Source organism: Erinaceus europaeus, chromosome 2, assembly GCF_950295315.1.
Source record: "Erinaceus europaeus chromosome 2, mEriEur2.1, whole genome shotgun sequence".
NCBI lineage: Eukaryota > Metazoa > Chordata > Mammalia > Eulipotyphla > Erinaceidae > Erinaceus > Erinaceus europaeus.
Genome location: NC_080163.1, coordinates 115752143 through 115773011, shown reverse-complemented (window position 1 = coordinate 115773011; position 20869 = coordinate 115752143). Strand labels below are relative to the sequence as shown.

The 20869-nt window shown below is 37.9% G+C and overlaps 1 protein-coding gene across 1 annotated transcript in view; it reads right to left on the bottom strand.

Annotated features, from left to right (window-relative positions):
• CSMD1 (CUB and Sushi multiple domains 1) overlaps positions 1 to 20869 on the bottom strand; it is a 1841590-nt gene that overhangs the window by 359376 nt on the left and 1461345 nt on the right. The window contains exon 11 of the mRNA XM_060184943.1: positions 4406 to 4509. Within this exon, the coding sequence (XP_060040926.1) occupies positions 4406 to 4509 (104 nt within the window). The remainder of the gene's footprint in view (positions 1 to 4405; positions 4510 to 20869) is intronic.

Sequence of the window (20869 nt, the reverse complement as noted above, 5' to 3'; positions counted from 1 at the left end):
CTATGTTCTTGTTCACTCTATGTTCTTAGAAAAACTTCAATAGCGATGTGTGAAGTCAAGTATTCAAGTTTGTTTTTCTGTCGTTCTCTAAAAATGATCCCAGTAAATTTATCCATCTCTTGGTAAGATCAGACTAATAGAGAACTACTAACATTCAGTTGCTATCTCATTTCACCATAAATGTTAAGAACAAAAACATCAACAAAAAGGCAAGTTGACAGGACAACTCACTTGTCAGGATGCCTATTTTATCATGTGTATGATTCAGACTCAAGGCACTGGAGTGGGGGTATTTGGTGCTGTAGTGTCTTTCTTTCTGGCCCTTGTCTATCTGTGTCTGTCTGTCTGTCTCTCTGTATATGAAAAAAAGTCATCCCAGAGTAGTGTAGCCCCAACAATGAGAAAAAATGTCACTAATGGAAATTAAAACCACTAGAATCATATTTAAGATGAGTTAGATATGCTATCTCACTCTCAAAACTTCTTTTGAAAAATCAAGATTTAAATGAAACTCCTTAACTAACCCCCCCATCCAAAGAAAGGGAAGTTATATAGTACTGACCCTGAAGTGCATGCCTTCCATAAAGAAGATTTAGTTCAGACTAAACTTCATTTGAATGTGTATCAAGAAACTTCCCCAGCCTCGTTTCTCCAGTTTCTCCAGTTAGATTTCAAATTCCATTCTGCAAGCAATGTCTGAACCATATATTCTCACAAACATTTACTGATGGGCTCAGCACTTGAATAGTTTACCAGTTGTGTCTTGTGCATGACTCAGATTCAATCTGGCCCCCACTATATGCCACAAAGATTAAATGGAGAAAAGCTTCAGTGCTGTTATATTTTTCCTTTACTCCTGTCTCTCTCTTTCTAAGAAAGTCAGCTTAGAGTGTTAAAGCCCCATTGATGACTAAAATACATCAATGATACATTCTATAAAAGTAACTGTACATCCTAAGATGCCACCTACGATTGTCTGTTTTCTTTCTCTTCCTATAATTTTGTTTCCTAAGAAAAATATACCAGTGGCTTGCTTCTCTTTTCTCCACTAAGGCTGATTAAATGCCCAACTCATCTTTGTTACATTATGTCTCCCAAAAGACAGCTCAATTTGATTCAGTTGGCTACTTAGCTTTTCATCTGTTGGTCTAAGCTATTGAGGGGAAGCTCTAACAACACTTATATCAATGTAATACATCTTTTGTGGTTGCTTTATGAACAACAAATAGCATTAACAAATGTGTATGTGACTCTAGATCTTTAATAGTGGCCTCGGGGATTTCACAAAGCATAGTTTTGCTACATTTAGATTTTATATTTTGCATTTATTTAAACTTTTATCTCATTTGTTCTGGTGGCATCCTTTCTTAAATTAGAAAGTACAGTAATAATAAAGCTATGTTACAAAGGAGTTTCATTTCCTAGCTCTTTTGAGTTTTACACAGGAAAAATCTATAGGACATATTTTACAACTGTGAAAACAGAGGTGCAGGAGGTATAATGCCTCCCTCAGGATACAGAATTGGGTAATGCCAAAGATGGAGCCCCAAACTCCACCTCTGGCTTCCTTTTCTGTGTCTTTGCCATCTATCAGCTGATACGCTGATATATAACCAGGGCTGTGTGTGTGTGTGTGTGTGTGTGTGTGTGTGTGTGTGTGTGTGTAAGTCTGCAAACAGTACAAATAGCTGGGTCACATCCTAAATGAATATGGATATTTATAAGTAAATATAGTCCAGGGGGTTATAATTTGGGAAAAAAATTAAAAACATGGGTGAGTATGTGGGAAACTACTATTGATAGAGACTAGGCTGAGAACAGGTAGGGAATGAATTACTGGAAAAAGATAAGAAAATACTCAACTTCTCTGAATTTCCTCTGGTGGGAATTTTCCTGAAGCTATTTACAATACTGTATTTGAACAAATGTTTTTACCGAGTATCTGTTTGTCAATGTACAACTGCTGGGTGGAGTGGTCCAGTGGTAGCACACTCCATTAAACACACATAGTACTAAGTGCAGGGACTACCGCACAAAGATCCCGGTTTGAGCCCCTAGTGTGTGAAGTCTGCAGGTGTTTACCTCCATCTCTCTCTCCCTGTCTCCCCCTCCTCTCTCAAATTCTCTCTGTTCTACTGAATAAAATGGAAAAAAAATGGCCACCAGGAGCAGTGGATTCTTAGTGCTAACACTGAGCACCAATGATAATTCTGGAGGCAATAAATAAATATAAAAAAATTGTTGGATGGGGAAATCAAAATATCTCTGTGAGAGTCTGATGATGATGATAATAATAAGGCACATCCCTGTAGAAATGTAAGAAGTATGGAAAGTGAAGTAGAATCATTGAGTCTGAATTCCTCTTCAACAGACACAAAATTTAGGAATTGAAGTCAATCTATCCAAACCTCATTTCATCATTTATGTAAAGCTACTAACCAAGCCTTAATAATAGTGAGTATGTGGGAAAATATTGTGGATAGAGACTATGCTGAGAATAAGTTGGGAGGGAACTACTGGAAAAAGATAAGAAAAATAAAGATATTCAACCAAGGTAGAATACAAAAATTTAGGGGACTAGGTGATAGCACAGAGGGTTAAACACACATGGCACAAAGCACAAAGACTGGCATAAAGATCCCGCTTTGAGGCTCTGACTCCCCACATGCAGGGGGGTAGCTTCTCAAGCGGTGAAGCAGATCTGCAGGTGTCTTTCTCTTGCCCTCTCTGTCTCCCCCTTTTCTCTTGATTTCTCTCCGTCCTACTCATCAACAGCAACAACAACAACTAGGGCAACAAGAACAGCAAAAATGGGGGGGAAGGCCTCCAGGAGCAGTGGATTTGTAGTTCAGGCACTGAGCCCCAGTGATAACTATGGAGGAAAAAAAAAGCAAAAGAAAACAAAAATTTAATATAGACTTGGCTAGAGTGAGGTGCATGGTAAATTATATACTTAATATTAGCTATGGAATTACTAGTACCAATCTATAGTAGTTATCATTGTATGTCAGTGACAGAATGAGAAAAGATACTGAAGACACAATAAATTAAAAGTGTCAGTTTGCAATGTCAGAGTAAAGGCCCATTTTCAAAGGCATGAACTGTACTTTTAGTACTTTTTAGAAAATGTGTGTCATAGACTGGGGAGATAGCATAATGGTTATGCAATAGACTTACATATTGGAGGCTCTGTGGTGGTCCCAGGTTCAATCTCCAGCACCACCATAAGCCAAAAGTGTTCCCCACCCATCTCCTGTCTCTCCCCTCTCTTTCATGAAAACAAAAATAAATATCTAACAATGGGGTGTAACTTTAATTTTTTTTTAATTATGACTTTGAGCTGGGTGGTTAAACATATATGCTAACATGTGCTAGGACCGGGCTCAAGGTCTTGCTTGAAAACAATTCCTCACTTGCATGGGGAAAATATTACAAGAAGTGATGCAGTACTTGATATGTGTCTCTCCCTTCCTCTCCCCCTTCCCTCTTGATTTCTCTCTGTCCTTTCAAAAATTTGAGTCATGGCTAACTGAGAAAAGAGCACTTAATTTGTTGTTGAAATTTCAAGGGTCAGATTTCCCAAAAGTAAAGAGAAAATGCCAGCAAGGTATATGTAGAGTAAGAAAGGATAAGTGGAAATCCTGCAGAATTTCTTTTCATGAGAGGTCCACTCAGGAGAGACCAGCAAAGATGCAAAAAATAGATGAAGTTCCACAGAATTATTTCTCCCTATGTTGCACGTTGGGGTGAATAAGGACACCAATCAGGTAACACTGCCATGATATACAGGCCTCATAACAAAATGGGCAACTATCCAAGAGAGTCTGCATCTTGAAATTGCTAAAGATGTGAAGATGAACATTTCAGACACTGTGACCTTGGGTAAAAGTCACGGAAGTCCAAGAGCATATCTTTCCAAAAGACTGTCTCTCTACTTTTCATGGAGAAATGCAGAGCTACACAAGCATACAGTGAGTGCATTATCGCACCATGTCCCATCGATCTGTGTATCTTTCAGTATAAGGATTGACAGAGTGTGCTGGTTTGGAAAACAATGTGCATTCCTCTAGAAAATAAACATAATTCTAAAACACTGATGGCAAAATTCTTCCATCTATAAAAGTCTAGTAGAAAGAGAGGCTGAAAGGGATAAGCTGACTTGAGAAATCCATCATTTCTATCTTTGAGTCTGTAACTTCTTTTTAAAAATAATCTTTACAGGGTTAGAAAAAAGAATTGATACAAACAACAATCTTGAATCAAATTTCACAAAGTCAGACTTTGAAACCAAATTAAGCCATGCGGATTTAGCCATTGGACCCAGAGTTGAATTCCATACCAGACTCTCAAAGACACCCCACACTATCACATGACTGCAGATCTTCAGAAGAGTTGATATACTTACACATACAAGACAGTTCTGGTGTCTCCCACTTTCCCAGCATCACCTACTGTAAGAGTGTCATAGCCACGTTCCAGTTCAAACTCTTCAAAGGCCAACTTGATCACCTGCAGCAAAGCACAGAATAAGTACTTGGTACCCAGGGACCTTTGATGACTCTTAATATCACACAATCCATTGTACTGTTAACTCTGGCTCTTTAGTTTTATTGTATTTAAAAGGTTTCTGAGCATGGTTCAAAAAAAAAGTAACTGTATGGAGAATTATATCCATTTGCCAGCCCTAAATTACAGAATTTTATGGAATTCACAATTCTGATTACTACAAAGATATTTTTTAACATTCTAAAATGAAATTTAACTCCTATCATACTTTAATTCAAACAGCTGTTGAATATTTATTTTTTATATTGGGGTTTAAAAATTTCACCCATTTGTTTTTTCCATATGCTACATACAAGTTAAATTATACAGTGAACTTCAGTTATTTTTATTTCTCAAGGCAATGTGTAGTACCATTTTTAATTGGGCAGTTAATGGTTCACAATACAGGATTTTGCACATGGGTACAATTTCTCATCTCAGCATTACAGGCATCTGCAAAAAAAAGTCCATTCAGGTCCTGTTACATGACCATGGAAAAGGGTCTAAATTAGCAGTGAAAGGGTTTTCAAGTATTTACTTCTAATATACATAGCATTGGGAAAGATAAATCAGTATAAACAAATGAAATGCTGGTTTGTTTAATGAAAAGGATTCTGATGACACTCAAAAATACCCTGAAATATTTTTTAAAACTATGTAGATTTCATGTAATTATCCACATTTACATGTTCAAAAGCCCTCTAAGGCAAGAAGTTGTTTTCTACATTTAGCTGTGCTGTTCTTCTAGTCTTCTCTGTTTATAAAGAACAATTTATCATGTGCTTCACGCCATGACTTCTTAAAGAGACCAATCCATACCTAACGCATTGATGCAGTAGGGTTTTATCAACTTCTTTCTGTACAGCACAGAATACTTTTCTCTTGAATGAAGAAAGGCCTTCTGGTTTTTTATTTTTGTTTTTATTATTGCCACCAGGGTTAATGCTGGGGGTCATTGACTCCACTACAATTTCTGTGGTCATTTCCCCCCTAGTTTTTCCTTTCTTGTATGTATTTATTTATTTATTTATTTATTTTTATTTGAAGGGCAGAGAGAAACCGAGAGACAAGGGTTAATAGAGAGGGAAAAATATCATAGACACCTGCAGACATGCTTCCCTGCTCCTGAAACGTCCCTGCTGCAGGTGGGGAGCTGGAGCTCAAAACTGGGTTCTTCTGTATGGTAGGATGTGCTCTTAACCTGGTGCACCACTGCCCAGCCCCAAGAAAGGCTTTTAAAATATTTATTTATTTATTATTGAATAGAGACAGAGAGAAATTGAGGGGAAAAAGAGATAGAGAGGGAAAGAGACACAACTGCAGCCCTGTTTTTACCACTCCTGAAGCTATTGTCCTGCAAGTGGGACCAGGGGCTTGAACATGGATCATTGAGCACTGTATTGTGAATGCTTAACCAGATGAACCACTGCCTGGTCCCCTAAGAAAGGCTTTCTTAGGTGACTAATATAGTGATTAAGGAAAAAATAAAGTCAAAAGTGTGGTGAGGTTAGGCTAGCTAACGCTGAGTGACAGAAATAAAAAAAATAAAGGATAAATAGATTGATAGATATGGGTAGAGAAGATATAGATATACAGATAATTGTAGATTGATAATTGATAGGTAAATAAATTACACAGGTCTACAGAAAGCACAGATTATGTAGATAGATAAATGGATTAAAAAGACCAACATAGGGACATAGAGATACTTTGATAGTGCACAGGATTTGCATGAAAGATGTCCTAGGTTAATTCCCTGGAATCCTACCAAGTCAGGACTAACCTGTGCTGTGGTTTCTCTCTCTTGCACAAACATGAGAAGAAGCAAGCAAGCAAACAAACATTAAAAAAAAATAAAAACAAAGAAGTGATAAATAACTAGTAGAAAGAAAGGCTTAAAGACATAGAAACAGGAAGGGAGCAAGGCAAACAAGTCAGGAAGATAAAAATTCATAACATGAGAACAGTATTTTAATTGGCTTTATTTCAGAATGATTCTGAAACTTTGGAATTCTAGGAATAAAAAGTGCTTGTTTGCTAGACTTGAATGTAAAGAGTAAGTGTTACAGGGGAAGGACGTTTCTGACTAACATCCAAGGTGATGCTCAGGCTCCAGCAAGCACTGCACAGGTGTTTTTCCAGGCAATGCTGAGATGGAATACATTATATCTGCTACCTGAAATTATTACTAAAATTAGTGAGATCACCATTTATCATTTATTTTAAAAATCAAATCTTCCTAATCGCAGTGGTTGCATGAATTCATTATTTTAGCAATTTATAATTTGAAACAGGTGTCTTGGCTGTTAACTGTTACAGACCAGGATAAACACTGCATATAAAACTCAGCACTAAGAAGGGGATTATTTCCACTTCTTTCTTATGGAACAATGTCCAACAATAGAGTATAAAAGAAGTGAACCCAAAATATCCCCACTGAAATTTGGAAGTTCCCATTACCCAGTGGACACATTTACTTAGTTCTGACTTGTATGACAGGTACAATAAAGGCAGGATAATCCATTAAGGTTTGAGGCTGGCCGATCTGTAATAAGTCACAGATAAGAGTCTCATGACATCAGTGTGTTCTCATTACATTGTTAAAAATATGTCCATTTTGTTTTCTTTTAAGCCAAGTCAAAGAGATGAGTCTTGAGTCAGTACTTAAAATAATAAAAAAGAAAGAGAAAGAGAATAGCCTATCAGTATTCAGGCCAGGAAAAAAGGAGTAGAAAATGAGAGTGAGAGCAGATGGAATTATTACAAAATTATATAAGGGAACAGATTCAGATCCATGCTTTATTTTCACAGCACTGAAAGGTTACTTTCTCTTAAGGGGCAATGCTCCTTTGTTCTTGGAGATAAAAATCAGTCCTCCTTTTGAGTATCAAGAGACTTCTCAAGAGTTCTTGCTTTAAGGAGCCTAAAAGAGAAGAACTTTACCAGACTCTTTCTTCCCTAAACAAGTCTTCATAAAATGGTCATTATGGGGGACAATGAGATAGCTCAACTGAAAGGATGTCTGTTTACTACTCATTTGTCCCATGACAAATGAGAGTTCAGTTTTGTTAAGCATTCACTCAGTTTATGCCTTCTCCTCTACTAGCTACTGGTTTCTTACCCAGACCCAAGGCCTTGTTTGATGATATTCCAGCCTTTAGGTTCATGATTAGTCAGCAGTTTGTTTGGCTTTATATGTTTGGCTTTCAGCCACCAGGTTCCAGATGCTACCATGATGCCAACCAGACTTCCCTGGACAGGCCACCCCCCAATGTTTCCTGCAGGCCTGCTTCCCCAAAGCCCCACCCCAGCAGGGAAAGATAGAGATAGACTGGGAGTATGGATCGACCTGTCAATGCCCATGTTTAGCAGGGAAACAATTACAGAAGCCAGACTTTCCACCTTCTGCACCCCTAATGACCCTGAGGCCATGCTTCCAGAGGGACAAAGAATAGGAAAACTATCAGAGGAAAGGATGGGATACATAATTCTGGTGGTGGGAATTGTGTGGAGTTGTATCCCTCTTATCCTATGGTTTTTGTCAGTGTTTCCTTTTTTAAAAGGTATTTATTTATTTATTCCCTTTTGTTGCCCTTGTTGTTTTATTGTTTTAATGATTGTTGCTGTTATTGAATAGAACAGAGAGAAACTGAGAGAGGAGGGGAGACAGGGAGAGAGAAAGTTAAGACACCTGCAGACCTGCTTCACTGCTTGTGAAGCGACTCCCTTGCAGGTAGGAAGCCTGGGGCTGGAACCCAGATCCTTATGCTGGTCCTTACGCTTTGCACCATGTGCACTTAACCCGCTGCACTACCGCCTGACTCCACAGGGTTTCATTTTTATAAATAAAATCTGCAGGGGAGTCACGTCACAGGCGGTGAAGCAGGTCTGCAGGTGTCTCTCTGTCTCTCTTCCTCTCTATCTCCCTCTTCCCTCTCAATTTCTGTCTCTGTCTTTATCCAAGAACAAATAAATAAATTATTTTTAAAAAGTATAAAAAACAAGAATGAAGGTGAAGACGTAGACCACAGACACTGATAGGTATGTGAGGCAGCATAAAGACATGTATCAATTTAGGTAAACACTAACACCTGGGTTTCTGGGATCCTGTTACCTCTGTCACCTTAGTGGAGGAAGCTGAGAGTGACATACTAGAGTGGCGTTTTGTCCATCTCCCTTTGCTATCAGTGTCAGATTCTTGAGCTTTTGCTTATCTCAAAAGTAGTTTGGCATTGCTGTCTTCAAATATGTTTTTATGGAAAAAGATTTTCTGAATTTTAAATCTATCCCAAGGTTTTTTTCAACAAAGAAAGAATATTCTCTAATCAGCAAATGTTCAGGAGAAATGTTACAATTTTTAAAAAACTCGAAGAAAAAAAAGTACTGATTATGTAATTTATCAAATAAGTGAGCCAATCCAAATTAAGCTATAATCTGTAATCAGGTTGTTTTAATTCAGTTAACAACTGAAAAAGCTGTTGAGAATTTCTCAGTTGCTTAAATGTGGAGTTTCATATCAATATCATGCAGAAATGAACATAGAATTGTATATTCAGAACTATTCAGTTGTATATGGAAGACAGACAGACACATACTTAAGTAAATGGCAAGTAGAAACAATGCTACATTTGTCGTTCCAAATGTGCTTGAAAAGGAACTCTGATCAAACTGCCCAACTATAAGGCTCAATGATCTCAATAAAATAAAATGCACTATCCTGTGTCAGTGTAAATTAGAATGTGACAAAAGAGCATTACAAAATAATTCAGTATTCAGAGTTAATGTAGGATATCAAAAATGAAAAGAGAAAACAAAAAACAAATGTGAACCAACTAATCATGCCCCAAAGAATAATTTAAATAAGTTGTTGATATGATCCTTAAAATCCTAGGAGGGTTCCAGAAAGGAACACCTCATTACATGTTCTGTTTGTTACAGTTAATTATTAGATGGAACTATGCAAACCTTAAGATAAATCAGCCTAGTAAATGTCATTTATATCTCCAGCCAAACTTGTTTCAGTAGGGCTATAATATTTACTATGCATACATAAAACACTTACCCTGCAAGCCCTGGAATTCCCTCCTGTGTTCTTTTATTGTGTTTCAAAATGAGAATATGCATAACATTTTAAAGTTGACAGATAAATTGTCTATTTTTAATCAACTTGCAAGCTCACTTTAGGTTCTACAGAAACATTGAAAAAGAAAAACTATAGACAAGTTTAAAGAATTTGACATCTATGTGTGGTTTTCCCCTGGGCAGATATCTAGATGCCTTATACATGGAAAAGAAGAACGTGTATATATATATTGCCTTTTGTTACTCTTGTTGTTTTATTGTTGTAGTTATTATTGATGTCATTGTTGTTGGATAGAACAGAGAGAAATGGAGAGGATGGGATGACAGAGAGGGGGAGAACCACTTCACAACTTGTGAAGCAACTCCCCTGCAGGTGGGGAGCTGGAGGCTTGAACCTAGATCCTTAAGCTGGTGCTTGCCCTTTGTGCTATGTGCACTTAACCTCCACTGGTAAATATATTTGAATTCTTCTGAATTTACATTTAAAAAAACTAGAGGGCTGAGTAGGGGTACACCTGTTTGAGCATACATGTTATATAATATGCAAGAAACTGGGTTTGAGACCCTAGTTTCCACCTGCAGGGGGAAAGCTTTGCAAGTGGTGAAGCAGTGTTGCAGATGTCTCTCTGCATCTCTCCTTCTCTATCACCTACCCCCTTCTCTCTCAATTTCTGGTGATCTCTATCCAATAAATAAATAAATAAATATAATAAAAAAACTCTGAAATTTCCCCAAATTTATGCACTTTGCTTGCCCTGAACACTCCCAACCATCTGACAGATGAGATGTTCATCCAAGGCACTCAACACCAGTCCATTCCTTCATTTGTATCTCATTGTTCTCTGTAGTTCCATTCTCCTTTCACTGCTTCTGTCCCTAAGCTGGACTAACAGCCATGTCCTTTATTTTCAAACATGTTTACACTCACCAGATAGATGGTGTCAAGAATCAGAATAAGGCCAGGGAGACAGCATAATGGTTATGCAAAAACTCTCATGACTGAGGCTCTGAAGTCTCAGGTTCAATCCCTATCACTATCATAAACCAAAGTTGAGCAGTGCTGTAATCTCTGTCTCTTTCTCTCTCTCATTAAAATAAATAAAAATTAAAAATAATGAGAAGAAAAACATTCAAAATCTTTAGGAAAACTGCTGGGAAAATTCAAGAACTAAGGGGTAAGGAAAACACAAAAAAATACTAAAAAGCAACAGCCAAAAGCCAGTTCATTAATATATATTGGATTAGAATATTGATTTCTTGACTTCATTTGCCATACAAGTGGTCATTCTTTGTCATTGCTTCCTCCTTTCAAAACCAATTGTAACACTGTTCTCTGCTAGGATATCACAGCAAACCTTATGCCCTGTCACTGACTTAGGCTGCAGTTCAGATGACAGTGCATTAAAGTTTTCTGGCCTCTGTCACCTTCATAATGCTCGCTGCCTTTGAAAAGACACTATCTCTTCACAATTAATTTCTGTCTGTGAATCTGCAACTCTGTAGTTTCCTCCTTTGCCTCCTGGCTTGCCTTAGATCCTCTCATTTTTCTCTCCATGTTTTAATTTCTCTGAGTATCACCACAATTACTTAATTTCCAAGTAGTATTGTAACTTAATAACTTTTTAAACTCTCAGTTGTGCACGAGGCAGGAGTAGTGATGCACATAAATTCCCGTTTAATGCACAAATGGCTTCTTGTCAGAAAGAGAGACATGTAGTCCTGTGTTAAAGTATAGTCCATACCTTACATTTGCAGTGTAAGCGCTATGTAATAGGAAGCCCTGTCACCATGTTTCAGATAAGATCATGGACCTGCTGTTCAATTATTCTATACCCAGAAAAGATACCATAATACTCTCACATTCTTTTTCCATGTAGAATCATTTATCAAAGTTCTAACAGTTCCACAGCTGTGTGAAACTCCAGGCCTTTTCAGTCTCTAGTTCTCATTCACAAGAGAAGGCTTTATACCTTCTAAATTAATGATAGCACTCACGTCTTCCATGTGTTAACAACTAAAAGTTCTTTTTGCAGAAAGAAAGCATTTATAATTCTAATTGTAAGAATTTATGGAGCCTAATCATCATACCGTTTAAAAGTCTGAGCTGTGTATATGGATTCATGACACATTGCAAGCTTAGACAAATGAAATAGAAAAGTGACATAGAGGGAGAATTCAGTTCAAGAAGCATCTATGGTAAATACTGCAGGTTTGCTCCCCACCCCACCCCCATCTACACCCATGTGGGAGGAGATCTGTTACTAGTTTACCTACACCAGCACTATTTCATCATACCCCAAAGTCCATAACTAACATCAGAATCATTCTAAGTATTTTCTGTTCTGTGGGCTTGAACAAATATATCCACTATTCCTTTTCCTTTCTCCCTGGTTTTCCCTTTTCTAAAAGTCTTCATTTTAGAATCACACACTATGCAGCCTTTTCAGATTGACTTTTTTCACTTAGTTGCATAAGCATTTATAGTTTCACATAGGGTGTGTGTGTGTGTGTGTGTGTGTGTGTGTTTGTGTGTGTGTGTCTTTATGAACTAGTGGATCATTTTTCCTTATTGCTGTGTGGATGTACCATAGTTTATCCACCACCTACTGTCACTCTCAAGTTTTGGAAATCACAAACAAAAATAATATAAACATTTATGTGCAAGTGTGTAAATGCACATTTTTGCTTCATTTGAGCAATACTAAACAAATGTGATTACCAAATCTTGTCATTTGGTAAAAAACTTCTTAGAACAAATATATATATGCAATTCTGTATTCCCAAAGCACTAATAAGAGTTCTCCTGGTTATACATCCTCACTGGCAGTGGATACAGTTAGTACACAGTTTGGTCATCTCAGTTGGCAATCTTGTCTCCTTTCTGTTGTACATCTCAACCTTAAGTCTGTATTTTATATAGCACATATCTAGAGAGCTAGAGAGACCACAAGCTGTACCATGGGCCAGTATTTAGTTAAGTTTTATGCCTGCGCTTCTGTCTATCAAAAATATCCACGACTGATGATTCTATTGGAAAACACACCACTGTGAATGGAGAGCTGGTGAGGGCACTCAGGGAAACTCAGAGAGCCAGGATGGGTTAGAAGGGAATTCACATTTTCTGCAAGAAGAGCAGTATTTCAAAAGCTTTCTAGGAAGTAAGCATGAGGATCAAGACTCTAGAGTGGGTTTAATTTCAAGGTAATGACAGTAATACCCCAAACCTCAAGTTCATAAAACTCGACAAGCTGAGTTGCATTATAACTGACAGCAGGATGTGGAGAACTATCCTCTATGATAAGAAACTCTGTGTCATGTCATTGATTTTATCCAGAAAATGCAGTGGAAGCTTCTGCCTTTTGGGCCTGTTCAGGCAGCAGAAGAATCAGCATCACTTGGGGACTCTTGTAGCTTCAAACTTCTCTCTGGAGAAGTTTGATCACCCAGACAGCAACCATGGACTTAAAAGCTGTTAGATTTACCTCTTTCTGTTACCCACTCAGATTTTTACATCTATGGTGGGAAAGCACTTTGCTAAGGAAAACATGGAAACATGCATTGAAACTAGTAAATATGATACTTGATTACTTTGAACTAAGTTAATACAGGGACTAGGTCAGCAGCACCCTACGTCACCAGAACTAACCCAGAACGTGTCCTCAAGGAGGTTTCCATCAAAGGATCAGATCAGGCATGCACCATTTACAATTTCTCAGACATGTTATAAAATTAACAATGATTCTGAAACACTAGAAGTTTAGTACCTCTCTAGAGAAGTGGGAAGATGTTAGAGAACTTCTACAACATTCTTCAAAGCCAACAAAAAGCAACATGACTATGTCTAGTTTCAAAGAGCAACCAAAATGCTGAGTTGCAATCACAGCAAAACAAATAATAACCTACACATTCACCATAGCATCTTATAGCAGCCAGTTGATATTTAACTTCCATAGATTTCTAGATGGTATATTCTGACATGTCTCTATCAATCCTAATAATAAAATGCTTTCCCTCATCAAGCCCTTTATAGGCTATACATTGTCTTCAAATATAAAGCTAGTAAATTAAGAGAAAATAGAAAATGGCATGTTCTTTCAAATGGGGAGAATGTCTAAAGTCTATTTTCTGTGGAAATGGATTCTTCAAATCCCTTTTGTGTAAGCTGAGAGAAATAAAGCCCCTCTCTAATGCTAAGTATACTTTAAATTGTAAGAGGCTAGACTGCCTATGCAGTTAAGACATGGCAAATATATGACCACAGAGAGTTATTCCGGGAAACCTGCTCTGTGGACCACATGCCAGATATAAAACACTAACAATGAACAATCACAGCCCCAGAGACACAGAGGAATCATTGTCTATTCATAGGAAGGTAATCTGTTCCCATGCAGGTGACAAAGCTTAATTCTACTAAGAAATCTTAATCGGGACTACCTATTTATTTTTAATATTGTTTTTATTTATTTATTTATTGGATAGTGACAAAGAAAAATCAAGAGGGGAGGGGGAAATTGAGAGAGAAATACCTGCAGCACTGCTTCATCACATATGAGGTTTCTCCCTGCAGGTAGGGGGCCTGGGGTTTGAGCCATGGTCCTGTACACTTAACCAGGTGTGCCACTGTCCACCTTCACCCCCACTGGTACTACTTTCTACTGCCCTAATGCAAGCATCCCCAGAAACTTCTCTGTCTCTGGACACTGGAAACAGCTCACTGGTCAGTAAGTGGTTTTGGTGCACTTAAACGAACTCCCCAGTAGGAAACAACATTGAGATCAGAAGGGACAAGAGTCTCAAAGAACAGTGAATTGTGTGTCTGTGAGTTTCCCTTAATTCAGACTGCTCTGTGCTTCATTTCCCATGCATCCTGCTGTCCCCCACATGAGAAGGAGACCTAGGAAGCCTCTCTGAGGTAGTTCCCAGACCTTCTGGTTGACTTGTCATGGATAATTAATGCTTTAATTGCTCAGACCACAGGGGACCCAGATACCTCACTGACCTTTATTTCTGGATGTGCCTGTAAGGTTGTTTCAGAAAATATGAGCATTTAGAGAGGCTGGGAAAAAGTAAAGAGCATTTCTAGGAAATCTCTCTCTCTCTGTAAACATACCTGTTAATTTCTATAAACACACACACACACACACACACACACACACACACACACACACACACACTTCTATTCTATGGAGAACCCTAGCAAAAAAGCCTCCTTATTCTCTTCTTGGTATTATACATTTTCCCTTCAGTGCCTGTCATCTGCTTTTCACAAACTGCAAGGTGAGAAATAGGAGAGAAGATACAATGTGTAACAGCAGTGGGCAGACAGAGCTCACAGGGAAAGAGGAACAACCCGTTTAGCACAGTCATGATACATAATTTAGCAATACACTATGGGGAACAGATTATTTCCTCTGGGAGGCCAAGGGTGCTGCTTCCTTCTCATATATACCCAATTTCATAAGTTTTATCAAAGAGCTCTAGTTCAGTAAAGTGGGTAAAATAGGACATTAATATGTTTTAAAAAAAAAAAAACAAGTATTCATCAACTGGTCAGTGTGATGTCTTGCTAGGGCTGAATATTTGCACTGAGACAAAAAGGTCTTTATGGCTTAGAAACTTGAGAAACTAAAATTGTTGATGTAAAATAACTTTGACTACTTCCTCCCCCAACAGTAAAAGTTGATAGACAGAAAACACCTGGTTAAAATTATTTCTGGAAATAGTTCTCTATGTAAATATAAGGAAGCTGGCTAATTAAGATTTTAATACTATTTATGTATTAAAGATGTGCATTTGATTTGCATTTATCTTTAAAAATACGATAAATAATAGAAGCCTTCAATAATTACACATCAATGAAAAGCTTGACAATTAATATAAAATTTCACTGACAGATCTATAGGAATGCTGAAATGGTATCTCCTGACAGAAGAATCACTGGAATAATGTTCATTTTAAGAAAAAAAATGCAACATAGGTATTTTCAATAAAAATGCCAACTTGCTCAAAAACTGCACACCATTATATCACTTTAAATATTACATATGTAGCTAAGAAGAGATATAATATTTATTCAGTTTTCCTCTGAATGAAATAACTAGCATGAAGAGTCATTCTACTAAAATGAAAAATGCTACTAGTTCCTATTTCAACGCAAGCTCTTTTCCATGCTTTAAACAATTATAACAATGCAAAATAATGGGCTGGACAGCATAATGAGAATGCAAAAGACTTTCATGATTGACACTCTGAGGTCCTAGGTTCGATTCCCAGCACCACTTTAAACTAGAGCTGAGCAGTGCTCTGGTCTCGGTCTCTTTCTTTCTCTCTCTCTCTCTCTCTCTCTCTCTCTCTCTCTCTCTCTCTCTTTCTCTAGCTCATTAAAATAAATAAACTATTTTAAAATAAAAAATTCCAATATGCATTCAAGAAAAAGGAACTCACTAATAATCTTCATTTTAAAAAAAATATTTTATTTTTATTTATTTGTTGCATAGACACAGCCAGAAATCAAGAGGGAAGGAGGTGATAGAGAGGGAGAGAGACAGAGCATTGCCTCACCACTCACAAAGCTTTCCCCCTGCAGGTGGGGACTGGGGCTCAAACTTGGGTCCTTACACATTGCAATGTGTGTGCTCAACCAGGTGTGCCATCACCCTGCCCCCAGGAGTTCACTCATAAAGAAACTGAATTTTTACACTAGAGGAGAATTGGAATGTACGTTATAAGTTCAGCAGGAATTCTTACAAAATAGAAAAGGAGATATACACTCAAGCAAAAAATAGAGAGTATATGAGGGGGGGCTGGGTGGTGGCACACTGGACTAAGTGCATATTGTATGAAGCACAAAACCAAGGGTCTAGATTCAAACCCCCAGCTCCCCACCTGAGGCAGGGGGGACATGAAGTAGGTCTGCAGGTGTCTCTCTGTCTCTCTTCCTCTCTATCTCCCCATCTCTCTCAATTTATCTCTGTCCTATCCAATAAAGTGAAAAAAATGGCTACCAAGAGCAGTGGATTCATAGTGCCACCACCAGCAATAACCCTGGAGGCAAGGATGGGAGGAATGGAGGGAGGAATGGAAGGAGGAAGCAGAAAAGAGAGGGAGGGAGGGAGAGAGATATGGAATATGAGTTAGACTCATATTCTACATGTGGCAATTTGTACATTTGGGCATTTAACTGTATCTAAGGTCTAGTAATATGACAGTAGAATCGGGGCCAGAATATTCTTGTCTGACTCTATTCATGAGTAATCAAAGTGCAGAGCTAGGATTAGAGGAAATTAGTAATTCTTCGAAGGTTTTATGTATATATTTATAAACATATCTTGGAACTTTTTTTGTTCTAGTCACACAAAATTGAAATTCCACCTTCAAACTGCATCATTGTATTTTCTTTGCCCTTCTATGATTTTTTGTGTTTAATTTTATCGATCTCAGAAGTATATGAGAGTCCTCCTATGGTCTATAAATCAGTTCTAGAAGACGTGGACACAGAGTTATACTTTTTATACTTCTTTGAAAAAAAACTTTACTATAAGAAGCACTTCTATAAGAAATTTTGAAAAATTAAATATAATAATATATTTTATTGTTGCTGTAAATATTATAGTTGTCCAGCCTGCTACTATTTGATAGATGTGATCCAAATGATCAAACATAAAATGTGGACTGTGTTACCATGAGATATCATTGAAATGTCCAAGGGTATCATGAGAAGGAAGTCAGCCAGGGTTCTGGGAATCCAACTGTACCAAAATGAATTGATCTGAGTTAAAGCTGTAGTATGAGACAAGTGGCGACTTGTCCTCCAGATAACATACTGAAAAGAATGGGACAAAATATCACAATGACCTTGGGTCCATACTCCCAGAGGGTTAAAGAATAGGAAAGCTATCAATGGAGGGGATGGGATACAGAGTTCTGGTGGTGGGAACTATGTGGAGTTGTACCCCTCTTATGCTATGGTTTTATAAGTGTTCCTTGTTATAAATAAAATTTTAAAAAGGAAAAGAAAAACAATAAGAGAATAAAGTGAAAAATATCATCAGTAGTTGGACATTCAAGAATTTCTAGTGGGTAGGTGGGAAAGAGGCATCTGAGCTAGAAGGCAGGGTACATGATGACTTTCTTCATTTCTCAGGAGAGGCCTGCCTGATGTATGCTACCTGGTCTCCCTGCCCTTGCACGCTCCCGTGCAACATGAAACTACCATATCAGAGAACTGAGTGAGTAGGAAACGTGAACTAAGAGTCAGGAGAGAGATCACCTACTAGAGTGAGGCTCTGGGGTCATGTTCCTGGACACCACGTGGGACACATCTGCACAGTAGAAGCTTTATGAGCAGTGCTATGTGTCTAGCCTTAGTCTGCTGAAAGCAGTGTCACATAGGTGCAAAGTGCCAGTGATAACTCTGGTGGCAAAGATAAAAGAGAGAGAGAGAGAGAAATGGAGAAAGGAAGGGAGGAATGAGAAATGATCTGATGAACAATTAAGTTGAAAATGTCTTTAATATATTTAATGTTGCAGAGATTTACAGTATATTGCTCAGAAAACTAGTTGTCAATGATGATGAAATATCATAATATCGTATGTAGTTTCTTTATAGCATTGCATTCAGTGCAATAAAATAGATGAATGGATGGAAGAATGGGAAATACACACAGAGGTAGATATATAAATAGATATAGACAGGGGGTGATATGTGAGTGAGTTCGTCAATAGATATAGACATACAGTAATCATGGTATAGTCCAGGAGCTAGGCAGTGGCACTCCAGGTTATACACACATAGTACTATGTACCAGGACCCACACAAGGACCCAGGTTTGAGCTCCTGTTCCCCATCTGCAGCAGGGATGATTCACAAGTGGTGGAACAGGTCTTCAGGTGTCTCATTTGTCTATCTTTCTCTCTCTCTCTCTCTCTCTCTCTCTATCTATCTATCTATCTCTCCATCTCCCTCAACTACTCTCTGTCCTATCAAATATATATATATTGCCACCAGAAGCAGTGGCTTTGTAGTGCCAGCACCAAAACCCAGAAATAACCCTCCAGGCAAAAAAAAAGCATAAAGGTATAACCCACATATTTCTTTATACTTGATCAATACCTGATTAAAACGTGAAGTAATCAAAATATATTACAAAGTGCCATGCTGTCATTATTCTACAATCAGATCTATTTTAAATAAATTATAAATAATTATGAAGTATGACATACTTTAGCTTGTATATTTTTAAGTTTTTTCATGTAAAATCTCAATGCAGTCATCTCATTTTATCAAGTTATGGCTTACAGTTAAATCTGTAGAATGATGTATCTTAATGGTAAAGGTTCTATAATACTTTGACATAAATGTCTGGCAGTCCTTCCATCATAACTTCACATGTCATCTCAGTTTGAGAGTTAGATTAGGCATGAGAAGATTTATTTTCCAGATGAAGGGACATAGTGATTGAATTATGTGTCAAAAATGAAGACCAGATGTAAAACCGGACTCAATACTCTTAACTCTGAAATTCTGTAACTATTCAAAGTCATCTTTCAGTATTTTCTCTACAGAAGGTTCAGATACAGTTAGCAATGATGAATCTCACAGTGCTGTCCCAGAGGCTCCCCTGAACTCATCATCTGGATTTGCAGTGTCACAACAGACTTGCTGTCCCCATAAACTCTATCTGTCACTGCATTTACTATGCCACTCTGTAGCATCCATCAATGTGTCTGTCCTCTGCCCCAGTAGAGCTCCAAGGAACTTAAGAAGTTTCTTTGCTCGTGTGCTTACCATATAAACTGGAAATATGTGAATACATTTGCTTCCTTGAGTTTTTAAAGGGAGCTTACCATACAAACTGAAATATGTGAATACATTTGCTTCCCTGAGTTTTTAAAGGTATGTCCAATATGGATCTTCAAGAGTGCCTTACCTCCTCCAATAGCAAAACAAAAACAAAAACAAAAAATCAAAGGTGAGTATGCAAATGACTTATTTTTGCTTTCACAACTTTCACATTCCAAATCCATGTTTGTTAAACAAAGATTATATAAACAAAGATTATATAAAGACAATTCACGGCTGAAAGTTATCTACATTAACTCCGTTTCCAACACTTATTTCAGAATCACAAGATACCTGCTTTCAGAATCAAGAAGGAAGTTAGGTGATGGAGAACTTAGGTGATGGTTGAGTAAGTGATACCACGTGGAAGCACTGAGGTTCAAACCTTCAATCTCTCTCCCTCTCTCTCTCTCTCTCTCTCTCTCTCTCTCTCTCTCTCTGTGTGTGTGTGTGGGGGGGGAGGCCTTGTGAGTGGTAAAATAGTTCTTCAGTCGTCTCTCTTTCTCCTCTCTCCCTATTTTCCACTTCCATCTCAGTTTCTCTCTGTCTTTATCTAATAAATGAATAATAATAAAATAGATCACAGAAGAAATCATCTAATTTTCAATAATCCCTCTTAAAGTAGGGAGGTAGAAAAGGTTGAGAGTCAAAAGTCATTAGGTCACTTAGAAGTGAGTGACTTCCTCCTTGATACTTGGAGGGGATAACACTATTTCCCCTGTGAAGAAGCAGTCAACTGATGATGATTCATGGTAGAATCTCAACAAAGGGTAGTTTTAATTATGATGTCTAGAAGGAAGGAAACTATAAGTTAAAGTATGAACAGGCACTACCATCTAGTGGTAGAGGGCAGAAGTGTCTTTGCAGAACAAGAAGGGCAGATTTGCTCAGAGGGGAAGATTCCAGAACAGAGCTCCAATGCCTAAACACAACCCTGAGATTCAATGGATTAGATATCCCTGGGTCATCTAAAATTTTCCTAATCTGAGCTGTCCTGGGGAAAGTTGAGAGGGTCATTCAAATTATTATTATTATTATTTGTTTCAACAATTTGTTATTGTTGGGGCTAGGTGCCTGCACCATGAATCCACTCCTTCTGGAGGCTATTTTTTTCCCTTTTATTGCCCTTATTATTTCATCATCGTTGTTGCTATTATTATTGTTATTATTAATGCCATTGTTATTGGATAGGACAGAGTGGAACTTAAAGAGGAGGGGAAGACAGAGAGGGGGAGAGAAAGAGAGACACCTGCAGATCTGCTGCACCACTTGTGCAATGACCCCCTTGTAGGTGGGGAGCCAGGGGCTCGAACCAGGATCCTTATGAGTCCTTGCACTTTGCACCATGTGCACTTAACCCACTGTGCTACCGCCCAACCCCCCCCCTATTCAAATTATTGT